General features: G+C 41.3%; 1 protein-coding gene across 2 annotated transcripts in view; it reads left to right on the top strand.

Moving 5' to 3' along the window:
- Positions 1 to 13,600, top strand: part of SLC30A4 (solute carrier family 30 member 4) — a 45,054-nt gene that overhangs the window by 8,666 nt on the left and 22,788 nt on the right. The window contains exon 3 of one of the 2 annotated variants that reach the window (XM_008016744.3): positions 2,466 to 2,612. The exons of the other annotated variant lie outside the window; for it this stretch is intronic. Coding sequence (XP_008014935.3) covers positions 2,466 to 2,612 — 147 coding nt within the window. The remainder of the gene's footprint in view (positions 1 to 2,465; positions 2,613 to 13,600) is intronic. 2 annotated transcript variants of the gene reach the window in all.

The raw sequence follows: 13,600 nt of genomic DNA, 5'->3' as shown, positions 1-13,600 counted from the left end.
TCAAGGCTACCATAGAGCTGGAGGACAACAAATGGGTACAGCGCAAATTAAAACACCACAAAGGTAACTGTTCTTGTTGAGATTCAGCTATTTTTCTTGATTAAGTACTATATGTATAAGCTTTTGGCTAACTTCCGAAGTTCTGAAAAAGCTCATTTTGACTATCTTTGTCCATGTTTTCATTCTTTTTGTGAAGACGATTTTCAGAGGTCCTTACTGTTTTTTTTTTTTTTTTTTTTTTTTTTTGACTGATGTCACCAACATGCAGCTTTTTAAGTTTAGGTTAATTAAATAATTAAGCCTAGGCAACATAGCAGACCTCATCTCCTGAAAAAAAAAAAAAAAAAAGATAAAAAGATTAGCTGAGCATGGTGGTGCATGCCTGTAGTCCCAGCTACTCAGGAGGCTGAGGTGGGAGGATTATATGAACACATGTTCATGAGGTTCAGGAGGTTGAGGCTACAGTGAGCTATGATCACATCACTACATTCCTGCCTGGGTGGCAGAGCGAGACACTGACTCTTTTAAAAAAAAAAAAAAAAAAAGTTTAATTGATTAAATTCCTTAGGTTCACTAACCATTTTTCTTTTTCTTTCTTACTTATTCTTTTGGTAGAGATGGGGTTTCACCATGTTGCCCAGGCTGGTCTCGAACTCCTGAGCTCAGGTGATCCTCCTGCCTCAACCTCCCAAAGTGTTGGAATTACAGGCGTGAGCCACTGCACCTGGCCCCATTTTTCTTTTTTTTTTTTAGTCAGTGTCTCACTCTTCTCACCCAAGCTGTAGTGAACTGGTGCCATTATAGCTTACTGCAGCCTCAGACTCCTGGGCTCATGTAGTCCTCCCACCTCGGCCTCCCAAACGGGGGATTACAGGCATAAGCCACTGTGCCCCACCCTTACTAGCCATTTTTCAAATGCTGAAAAGCCACATGTGACTAGTGACTACACCATTGGACAACTCAGATACAGAACATTTCTATCATCTTGAAGTTCTGTTCGACAGAGTTGCTTTAAGAAATTATCCTCATTATAAAATGATGAGTATACTGAGGCTCAAAAAAATTAACTCATTCAGACTTTCTGAGACTCCAAAGCTTCATGTTGTTTACCTCCAACCTTCTCTTGGTGCTTTCCAGCTTTTTCATGTTGGGGAATACATAAAAATGCTATTTGTATAGAGCACACTGGGGTAAATGGATGTGACTAAAAGATCATCAGCCCCTAGTCTCCTGCTGCTCTTGTCTCTACACACCCAGCCCAGGAATGAGGAGGATCCACAGCTCAGCACACTTAACCTGATCATGCAGTTCTGCTGTACATTATAACAGTGATTCTCAAAGTGTGGTTCCAAGACTTGAAGCATCAGCGTTACCTGGGAGCATGTTAGCAATATGCATTCTCAGGTCCCATCCCCATCCCCATCCCAGACCTACTGAATCAGAAATTCTGGGAGTGGGGTTAAGCAGTTTGTAGTTTAACAAGCCCTCCAGGTGATTCTGATACACATAAAAGCTTATTCAATGAGTAGTGCTAGGAAAATTGGTTGTCCATTATGGGACAATACAGACACACAGTGAAACAATGTATAATATATATATTAAATGCCTGGAAAATCAATAACAAAAATTGTATCCTCAATACCACCTTTTGTACCCCTCTTCAGAGATACTGCTAAGTGAATCAGGTAATTTTTACATATTTTATATCGAACTAACATACATTTTGTAGGTTTCCTCACTTTAATTTTATGTTCAAATGCCCGTCAACAAGTGAACATCCTTTTCTTCAGCTTTGTTGTAATATTTAGATATTATGGTTATTAATTCACTGTCTAATAGAATTAGTAAATTGAACAAAAGCTTCAGTACCAAGACACAAAATCTCTATATATATATTTGCTTTGTGGTTCTTAACTTTCTAAAGGTCATTGACTCCTTGCAGAATGTGTTACTAGAAATGGATATTCTGACTGAACACATTGGCTCATGCCTGTAATCCCAGCACTTGGGAGGCCAAGGCGAGCGGATCACTTGAGGTCAGGAGTTTGAGACCAGCCTGACCAACATGGTGAAACCCTGTCAAATACAAAAATTAGCCTGGCATGGTGGTGCATGCCTGTAGTCCCAGCTACTCAGGAGGCTGAGGCACGAGAATCACTTGAACCCAGAAGGCAGAGGTTGCAGTGAGCGGAGATTGCACCACTGCACTCCAGCCTGGGCAACAGAGTGAGACTCCCTCTCAAAAAAAAAAAAAAAAGAAAGAAAAGAAGTTGATATTTCACCAGAAAAATGTACCTATATCTAATATTTTGAATACAATTTCAGAATACCTTGATTTAATTGTAATGGGACAAAGATTTAGTTAGAAGTTCATGTTTTGTAGGATATTGCATATTTCTAGTTTGATTGTTTGCTTTTTAAAAAAATTAACTTGTTCCTTTTTTCCTCCTACTTGTAACTCTAAGGTGGATACATTGCAAATAGCCTAGCAATCATGACAGATGCACTTCATATGTTAACTGACCTAAGCGCCATCATACTCACCCTGCTTGCTTTGTGGCTATCATCAAAATCACCAACCAAAAGATTCACCTTTGGATTTCATCGCTTAGGTAGGTAGTTGGCGTTTCTTTTGTTTTATAATGTTTTATAGTAAAACCACAATGAACTATAACCCTGATTAACTGAACTCGTTCCAGTGATATATTGTTTGAACAAAGCAAATGAAAATAGATAAACAAGATATATTCAAAAACATCTTTTCCAGGGTACATTCAGCCCAGTCAGCTAAACAGTTTACACATATAAAATTATATGATAATCATTAATCTTCAAACGTTGTTCCCTATGTCCTGAAGATATCATCAGAAAAAAGTTTACTTTCAGTTAATTGAACAAAGCAAAACCACATGGGTTTAACCCATTAGTGAGCATTAACTTCTCCCTTTTACTTCAGGTATTTCAGCCAAAGCTACCATGGCTTAGATTTTAAGCAGAGCTATCACATGTATAATGTATACTGTGTGGCTGAACTTGACCGCAGCCATTGTATCAACATAAGTGTGCAAATGCACACATATTTTTATTTGCCTGTTTTGAACAATATTAATATTTAATTATAGAGTTAAAATCATATATTGTGATCTACACAGCTCTGCTTCTTACTGTATTACTGTTTTTAAATTTTTTGCTTATTTTGAAAATATATATAAAATAATTACCTGAACTATTATATGAAGTAACATTTACCCAGAGTCAGAACCCAAAAGTTGACATTTAAGTAGCTTCAGCAAAACTTGCCTCAAAGAACTAGAGTTAATATCTGATAATTTCATTTTGTAGGAATACTGATGCTCCTGGCTAATATATCAATCAATTCCTCATCTTCTTTGTTATTTTTTAGCCTAAAAAAATCTTAGACTGTAGATTTTTGGTTTGTTTCTTTGCCTATGTTTTCTTTGTATTTGTTGTTTGTTTTTGCTTTTAAGACAGAGTCTTGCTCTGTTGCCCAGGCTGGAGTGCAGTAAACTTTTTGTTTCTTTACCTGTGTTTTCTTTGTATTTGTTTTTTGTTTTTGCTTTTAAGACAGAGTCTTATTCTGTTGCCCAGGCTGGAGTGCATTGGTGTGATCTTCTTGCTCTGTTGCCTAGGCTGGAGTGCAGTGGTGTGATCTCAGCTCACTACAACCTCCACCTTCCAGGCTCAAGTGATCCTTCCACCTCAGCCTCCCGAGTAGCTGGGACTATTGGTGTGCACCAGCATGCCCAGCTAATTTTTGTGTTTTTTGTAGAGACAAGGTCTCCCTACAAGGGAGTCATCCCTTGCCCAGGCTGATGTCAAACTCCTGTGCTCAAGCCATCCTCCTACCTTGGCCTTCCAAAGTGCTGGGATTACAGGTGTGAGCCACCATGACCCGCCCACAGCATCTAGGACTTCTTACTTAGTGACTGGGTCTTCTGGTGCAAAACTTGACACTCTACCTAAATGGTGATATTCCAAGTAGCTATCCAGGTCATTGGGTTGAAAAATTATTTAGCATCCCCAGCCCTCAGTACTCTCAGCTACTGTACAAAAGAGCTAAAGCCCCAAGTGAAGTTTTTCTTTTGTTAAGCTACTGCATAATGCATGTGAATGTGTTAGTGGCTGGCGTGATGGCTCACGTCTGTAATCCCAGCACTTTGGGAGGCCGAGGCAGGTGGATCACCTGAGATCAGGAGTTCAAGACCAGCCTGGCCAACACATGGTGAAACCCCGTATCTACTAAAAATACAAAAATTAGCTGGGCATGGTGGCGCACGCCTGTAATCCCAGCTACTCAGGAAGCTGAGGCAGGAGAACTGCTTGAGCCTGGGAGGCAGAGGTTGCAGTGAGCCTAGATCATGCCAGTCCACTCCATTCTGGGCAGCAGAGTAAGACTCTGTCTCAAAAAAAAAAAGAATGTGTTCCTAAAAGAAACCCCACTGCTTCTCAACATATTATATAGTAGTTTGTTTACTGGTTGCCTTGGGATTTTTAAACAGCTTCAAAATTATTTTTAAACATTAATTTTTTTGTGATCTAAACACCTGCAGTTAAGATCTAAAATGTAAACATATCATCATGGAATGGGAATTTTTTAACACTGTTTGAGAGAGTACATTTATATAGTCCTGTGGTTCTTAAACTCTTTTAGGTTATAAACCCCTTGGAATTCTGATGAAAGCAGTGAAACACTCCCTTAGAAACATGCAATAACAGAATATAGAAGATGCTACACATATAAGTTAAGAATCCATAATGATGAAAATTCTGTTAAATATTAAAAAAGTATTTAGGGTTTGTTCTACATAGTCACTTTGCTTCTTCATAAATAAGTACTATGTAAAAATAAGAGACAATAGAACTGACTGGTACTATTGTGTCTCTGGAATTTTCTATAGAAAGTCAAATCTTTCCCTTTCCTTAAAAGTATTAAGTTCCAAGAAGGTAGACCAGACAGCACCATTTGATTCCGGTCTCTCTAAGAGTCCATTAAAATAAAGACATAGAGGTACCAAAACACCAAAGAGAATTACATGATTGGGTTACCAATAAACAAATTTCCAGAAATTTTTGGAAGTTGTAAAGTAGATAGGAGTGGGTTGAAGGAGAAAACAAGCCAAGAAGCAACGTGTAGAACATACTCTGAACTAGGAACTGGACCAGCCCAACAGATCTTAAGGCTTGGGGACAGAGATGAGCAGAAATGAGAATTGGGGCTGAAAACAGGGAAGATTAATTGAATAAATGGGAAGCCATTCCCAGTAGTCACTATGCCCCTACCTCCCTTCCTACTCCTACCTCTACTCGGGCAGCTTACACTTTCCCCCAGGTAAAACAACAGATATTTCTTCTAGAAAAAAAACTGAACAAAATGTCTGGAGAAAACTGAGAATTAGTGTGGATGTTGATGTTCTAAAATAAGTCTTATTTTTACTAGAATTCAGAGTTCTGCCACCTCATATCCTGATTCTCCATCTACTCACTCTAAAGGAATATAGTTCTCCTCTGCCCTGCCCTACACCCCATATTAATAACCATTTTAGGCTGGACATGATGGCTTATGCCTGCAATCCCAGCATTGTGGGAGGCTGATGCAGAAGGATCCCTTGAGCCCAGAAGTTCGACACCAGCCTGAGCAACATAGGAAGACCCTGTCTCTACCAAAAAATATTATTTCAATTCATTTCTGGCTTATCCTTCCAGCGTTTCCTTTTTACAAAGGATAGTTTCCCTATCCTTTTGCCCTAAGTATGAATAGACAACCAAGAATCTTCCAGCATGTGGGAAGAACCAGCAGCATGAACTAAAATGACCAAAACTAAACTAACAGAAAAATTAACCCTAAAGGAAAGAGAGGTAACTTAAAGAACCAGAAGAGGCTGGGCGCGGTGGCTCACGCCTGTAATCCTAGCACTTTGGGAGGCCAAGGTGGGCTGATCACTTGAGGCCAGGAGTTTGAGACCAGCCTAGCCAACATGGTGAAACCCTGTTTCTACTAAAAATACAAAACCTAGCTGGGCATGGTGGTGCCCACCTGTAATACCAACTGCCTGGGAGGCTGAGATATGAGAATCACTTGAACCTGGGAGGTGGAGCTTGCAATGAGCCAAGATCCAGCCACTGCACTCCAGCCTGGGCAACAGAGTGAGACAATGTCTCAAAAGAAAAGAAAAGAACCAGGAGAAAAGTTTTTAAATTATTAATATACTCAGAATAATAAAACACTAAAATGTTTTAGAAAAATAAATACAAGAATAGCTCTTTGAAATTAAAATTATTCCTGAAATTTATTTTTTATTTATACCAGTTTTTTTTTTTTAAGAGTCTCACTCTGTCACCCAGGCTGGAGTGCAGTGCCGCGATCTTGGCTCACTGCAACCTCTGCCTTCCGGGTTGAAGTGATTGTTGTGCCTCAGCCTCCGGAGTAGCTGGGATTACAGGTGTGGACCACCATGCCCGGCTAATTTTTGTGTTTTTGGTAGAGACAGGGCTTCATCATGTTGGCCAGGCTGGTCTTGAACTCCTGACCTTAGGTGATCCGCCTGTCTCGACCTCCCAAAGTGTTGGAATTACAGGCATGAGCCACTGCGCCCAGCCTATTTTTTTCTTTTCTTTTTTTTTTTTTTTTTTTTTTTGGAGACAGTCTTGCTTTGTCACCCAGGCTAGAGTGCAGTGGTGGGATCTTTTTTATGAGAGAGTCCCACTCTGTCACCCAGGCTGGAGTACAATGGCATGGTCTCAGCTCACTGTAACCTCTGCCTCCCAGGTTCAAGCAGTTCTCCCACCTCAGCCTTCGGACTAGCTGGAATTACAGGTGCGTGCCACCGCACCCGGCTAATTTTTGTATTTTTAGTAGAGATGGGGTTTCACTATGTTGGCCAGGCTGGTCTTGAACTCCTGACCTCGTGATCCATCCGCCTCGACCTCCCAAAGTGCTGGGATTACAAGCGTGAGCCACTGCGCGTGGCCTAGTGGTGGGATCTTGACTCTGCAACCTCCGCCTCCTGGGTTCAAGCAACTTGTGCCTCAGCCTCTCAAGTAGCTGCGACCACAGGCATGTCCCACCGCACCAGGCTAATATATATATATGTATTTGTTTTAGTAGAGGTGGAGTTTCACGATGTTGGCCAGGCTGGTCTCGAACTCCTGGCCTTAAGTGATCCACCCACCTTGGCCTGCCAAAGTGTTGGGATTACAGGCGTGAACCACTGCACCTAGCCATTCCTGAAATTTAAATTTATTTTATTTTATTTTTTTGAGACAGGGTCTCACTCTGTCACCCAGGCCGTAGTGCAGTGGCACCATCATAGCTTACTGCAACCTCAAACTCCTGGGCTCAAGGGATCCTCCCACCTCAGCTTATCCTAAGTAGTTGGGACTGTAGGCACACGCCACTGGGCCCTGCTGTCTTATTTTATTTTATTTACTTATTTATTTTTATTTTTATTTTTTGGTAAAGACAGAGCCTCACTTTTTTGCCCAGGTTGGTTTCGAACTCCTGAGCTCAAGTGTTTCTCCTGCCTTGGCCTTCCAGAGTGCTGAGATAACAGGCATGAGCCACTGTGCCTGGCCAAAATTTTTATTTTTAACAGAAGGCCTAGGCTGGGTGCAGTGTCTCATACTTGTAATCCTAGCACTTTGGGAGGCTGAGATGGGAGGACTGCATGAAGCTAGGACTTCAAGACCAGCCTGGGCAACCAAGTGAGAGCCCATCTCTACAAAAATTTTAAAAATTAGCTAGGTGTGATGGTATGTTTCTGTAGTCCCAGCTGAAGCAAGAGGATTGCTTGAGCCCAGTAGTTTGAGGCTGCAGTGAGCTGTGGTTGTACCACTGTACTCAGGCCTGAGGGACAGAGCAAGACTCCACCTCTTAAAAAAAAAAAAAAAAAAAAAAAAAAAAGGCCTCACTCCTGTAATCCTAGTACTTTGGGAGGCCAAAGCAGAAGGATCGCTTGAGGCCAGAAGTTCAAGACCAGCCAGGGCAACGTGGCGAAACCCCGTCTCTACCAAAAATACAAAAATTAGCTGAGTGTGGTAGCACATGCTGTAGCCCCAGGTACTCTGGAGGCTGAGGTGGGAGGATAATTTGAGCCCAGGAAGTGGAGGTTGCAGTGAGCCGAGATCACATCATTGCACTCCAGTCTCGGTGACAGCCAGATCCCATCACACACACACAAAAAAACTAGAAAATATAGTCAAGAAAGTCTTCCAGACTACAGAACAAGAAGATGTGATAGGAACAGGAGGAAAAAGTTAAAAACTATGAAAGAACAATCTAGGAAATCCAAAGCCTTATTTATTTATTTATTTATTTATTTATTTATTTATTTATTTATTGAGACAGAGTCTCGCTCTGTCCCCCAGGCTGGAGTGCAGTGACGCCATCTCAGCTCACTGCAACCTCCGCCTCCTGGGTTCAGGCGATTCTCCTGCTTCAGCCTCCTGAGTAGCTGGGACTATAGGCACACGCCACCACATCCGGCCAATTTTTGTATTTTTAGTAGAGACAGGGCTTCACATTGTTGGTCAGGATGGTCTGGATCTCCTGACTTCGTGATCCACCCGCCTCGGCCTCCCAAAGTGCTGGGATTATAGGCATGAGCCACTGCCCCCAGCCAAGCCTTACTATTAAGAACCTCAGAAAAATATAACTTAAAAAATAAAAAGAAGTAACCACTTCATGCATATAGTATTTCTTTTTGAGGTGTTGAACATGTTCTGGAATTAGTAGTGATGATGGCTGCATAACCTTGTACATGTACTGAAAACCACTGAATTGTACATTTTAAAAATGGTGAATTTTGTTACATGAATTTTATCTCAATTTTTAAAGTCATCTAAAAAAATGAAAGGGAGGGAATTGTTAAAGATATAGATAGATGGGTATTTCCAGAGCTAAGGAGGTACTCAAGCTTCACACTGAAACTTTTGGGATCTTCTTTTCTCTGTTTTGTATTCTAAAATACTATGAGGGGATATCTAGATATAGACCTTATTTCACTTATTCTGCTCTATGAAGTAATGGTAGAGATTTGGGAGAAAAAACTTAGTTTGCTTGAGGAAGATTCAAAGATACATAGAATTTGATTAATAAAGCTGTAAACCAAAGCAGTTGGTGTCCCTGAGTTCCACAGTACCATTGCTTCAGAGTAATCTCTTGAAGGTCTATGGGGAGAGATATATTTACATTTGGACACACTTAAGTAGGGTAGCTTATGTGATCTTTAACTGGAGATTAAAGATTGGACTTGGAGATTCAGGTCCTGAAGAACTTTACAGAGGGAATCCCTACAAGAAACTTGGTTTGTTACCATTGTTGTTGATTTTGTTTTGTTTTGATGACATGGCAGCGTGGGACAGGGATGGGTTTTCTCTCTGTTGACTTATTTTGTAAATATGCAAAACATGTTGCAAAAGTCAAATTTTATTTTATTAATTAATTTATTTATTTGAGAGTGGGTCTCACTCTGTTGCCCAGACTGGAGTGCAGTGGAGTGATCTGAACCCCCTGCAGCCTTGACCTCCTAGGCTCAAGCAATCCTCCCACCTCAGCCCCTCGAGTAGCTCGGACTGGGACCACAGGCGTGCACCACCATGCCTGGCTAACTTTTGTATTTTTTGTAGAGACGAGGTTTTGCCATGTTTCCTAGGCTGGTTTCAAACTCCTGGGCTCAAGTGATCCACCCACCTTGGCCTCCCAAAGTGCTGGAATTACAGGGATAAGCCATCGTGCCTGGCTAAAAATTATTTTTTAAAAGAAAACACAGAGAAGTCTTGCTTTCATTCCCCTCCACTCCATCCCCCCATCCCATTCCATAGGAGTAGACCGTTTTAATTGGTTTCTGGCCTATCCTTCCAGCACTTCCTTTTGAAAACATAAGGAAATACATATATATATATGTTCATATCCTGCTTCTTACCACCCTTTTTTATGCAATAGGTAGTATACTGTATACCCAACTCTAGACCTGGAGGCAGTGATTCTATATAGAGTTCCACCTCCAGGAGATCACTTTATAACAGTACATAGAAGCTTCTGGTTTGAAAATGTCAGAGCTTAAAGAAGGAGAACAACCACTTAACTCTTCAGAAAGAAGTAATATTCCCTTGCTCCTTTTGAATAAAAATTGAACACAGGATATTGTCTTGGCAATCTGCACGAGGAAGCAGAAAATTAGATTTCCTGGAAATTTCTTCTACACTGAAGAATGAAATTTTATACTCTATCTGACAATAGTAAATATCAAACCATAGCTTAGCTGTAATTGCCATTTTAGTTGTTATATGGATGTGTTTTCTACTTTATTTATTTATTTATTTATTTTTTGAGACAGAGTCTTGCTCTGTAGCCCAGGCTGGAGTGCAGTGGCTAGAACTCAGCTCACTGCAAGCTCCGCCTCCCGGGTTTACGCCATTCTCCTGCCTCAGCCTCCTGAGTAGCTGGGACTACAGGTGCCCGCCACCTCGCCCGGCTAGTTTTTTGTATTTTTTAGTAGAGACGGGGTTTCACCATGTTAGCCAGGATGGTCTCGATCTCCTGACCTCGTGATCCGCCCGTCTCGGCCTCCTAAAGTGCTGGGATTACAGGCTTGAGCCACCGCGCCCGGCCTCTGTAGGCTTTAGATTGGTTTATATTTATGTATGGACTATTGATTGTAGACTTTTTTTTCCTTTTTTTTTTTTTTTTTTTTGAGATGGAGTTTTGCTCTTGTCACCCAGGCTGGAGTGCAATGACGTGATCTCAGCTCACTGCAACCTCTACCTCCCGGGTTCAAGCGATTCTCCTGCCTCAGCCTCCCAAGTAGCTGGGATTACAGGCGTGTGCCACCATGCCCAGCTGAGTTTTGTATTTTTAATAGAGATGGGGTTTCACCATGTTGGCCAGGCTAGTCTTGAACTCTTGACCTCAGGTGATCCGCCCGCTGCAGCCTCCCAAAGTGCTGGGATTACAGTCATGAGCCACCGCGCCTGGCTGATTATAGACTTTTGATTGGCATTGACAAGGACCCATGAGAAACAACAAAGAGAAGTTGTCGAGAGAACAGACCCTGAGACTAATAGTTTGGCTCAAGCCCTGGCCCCCTAACTTCCTACCAGTTTGACCTTGAGCAAGTTACCTGACATCTTTGTGCCTCCATTTTCTATTTGTAAAAGGAAGCTAATAATAGTGCCTACCTCAAAATAGAGTTATTACAATTATTAAATGAGTTAATATTTGTAAAGTAATTAGAAAAATGCCTGGCACTTCAAAAGCAGCCTTCATTTATTCTTTGGAAATAATTTTCAATGAATTCAAGGTTTATCTGTAGCTTTTAGGCATATATACATAAATGTCACTGTAAACTGTAGGATATCCGATCTTTAAAATGTTTTGGTTAAATTTCATCATAATATGGTAACAAATCACATTTATTCCTTTTAGGTGTTAGTGATAAAACAGTTTGTCAGTTTTAGTCTCTTACGTAATGGAACGGAGAAATACGATGAGCCCAGTGGGAGAAAGCCGGAGGGGTTCTTGTCAGTCTCTACTTTCACCTTTTGTTTCTTTTGAGTTACTAAATGTTTTTGACACTGACTTTTGCCTACGAATAGTTTTGAAGTACCAATAAAAATGGGTTCTCACCCAAGTGAGAATAGTTTTGCTAAAAAGGTAGAAATAAATTGAAGGGGCAATTCTATCACTGTTGTTATGTGCTATTCACCTTTTAGTTTTCTCCTCTTCCCATTAGTTCTTTCTGTATAGTTTAAACTGAATCTGGAATTTTCTTAATAGAGAATTAGCTTTACATGATCAAGTACTGTCCATTTAGTTACTCTGGAGACTATGACTTCCCCTCTCAGCTCCTCCAAATGGTCTGGAGTGAAGAAGGAATCATTTTTGTTTCTTCTGTAACCCAAAGATTAGCTATTTTTTCTTATTTTTAAATTTTTATTTATTTTTATTTTATTTTATTTTAATTTTTTGGAGATTGAGTTTTGCTCTTGTTGCCCAGGCTGGAGTGCAATGGCACAATCTCAGCTCACTGCAACCTCTGCCTCCTGGGTTCAAGCAATTCTCCTGCCTCAGCCTCCCAAGTAGCTGGGATTATAGGCATGCACCACCACGCCCGGCTAATTTTGTCTTTTTAGTAGAGATGGGATTTCTCCATGTTGGTCAGGCTGGTCTTGAACTCCTAACCTCAGGTAATCTGCCCACCTCGGCCTCCCACCTCCCAAAGTGCTGAGATTACAGGCGTGAGCCACCATGCACGGCCTGGTTGTTTTTTTGTTTTTTTGTTTTGAGTTCACGACCTGTTTGTTTGTTTGTTTGTTTGTTTGTTTGAGATGGAGTCTTGCTCTGTCACCCAGGCTGGAGTGCAGCGGCTCGATCTTGGCTCACTGCAACCTGTGCCTCCCAGATTGAAGCAATTCTCCTGCCTTAGCCTCTCGAGTAGCTGGGACTGCAGGTGCCCACCACCACGCCCAACTAGTTTTTGTATTTTTAGTAGAGACAGGGTTTCACCATATTGGCCATGCTGGTCTCAAACTCCTGACCTTGTGATCCGCCCACCTCGGCCTCCCAAAGTGCTGGGATTATAGGCGTGAGCCACCGTGCCCGGTGAGTCCATGACATTCTAAAAGGATTAGCTTTTATTGAATAAAATACAAAATGAGGAAATGAAACTTAATTTCGGGTCTTCTTTTGTCCTGTTGATCTAGGGTAAATAGTTTTACTGTGCCTTTGCTTCTCCTTGTGTAATAAAGAGTTTTTAATATTTACTTCTAATATTGTGGTTAATGTCAAATTACAGCTGATACATCTATCTAATTTGGATTATCTAGTAGTATTCAATAAAAGTATATTATACATGTGAAGGTATATAGAAACTGATAGTAGACAAACAGGCAGATGTATTTCTGAAATTTTTGTGTAAATTAGATGAATGGAGTTTTTTTTTTTTTTTTTTTGAGACAGGGGCTTGTTCTGTTTTCCAGGCTGGAATGCAGTGGCACCATCATAGCTCACTGCACCCTTGAACTCCTGAGCTCCAGAAATCTTACCCTCATAGCCTCCAGAGTAGCTAGGACTGCATGCACATACCACCATACCCAGCTAATTTTTTAATTTTTTGTACAGACATGGTCTTGCTTTGTTGCCCAGGCCGGTCCTGAACTCCTAGCTTCAAGTTATCCTTCCACCTCAGTCTCCCAAAGTGCTGGGATTACAACCATAAGCCACTGCACCAGGCCTGATGAATGGAACCTTTTAAAGTCACTAATAGTCCAGGCATTGTGGCTCATATCTCTAATCCCAGCACTTTGGGAGGCCAAGACAGGAGGATCACTTGAGCCTAGGAGTTGGAGACCAGCCTGGCCAACATAGTGAGACCCCAAAAGAAAATTTAGCAGATGTGGTGGCACACGCCTGTGGTCCAGCTACTTGAGAGGCTACTTGAGAGGCTAAGATAGGAAGATTGCTTGGGCCCAGGAGGTTGAGGCTGCAGTGAGCCATGTTTAGGCCACTGCACTCTAGCCTGGGTGACAGAGCAAGACCCTGTCTCAAAAAAACAAAAAAATATAGGCTGGGCGTGGTGGCTCA

The sequence above is a fragment of the Chlorocebus sabaeus genome, chromosome 26 (genome assembly GCF_047675955.1).
Source record: "Chlorocebus sabaeus isolate Y175 chromosome 26, mChlSab1.0.hap1, whole genome shotgun sequence".
In the NCBI taxonomy this organism is placed as follows: Eukaryota; Metazoa; Chordata; class Mammalia; order Primates; family Cercopithecidae; genus Chlorocebus; species Chlorocebus sabaeus.
The sequence above is the reverse complement of the archived record's forward strand: the minus strand, read 5'-3'. Positions and strand labels throughout refer to the sequence as shown.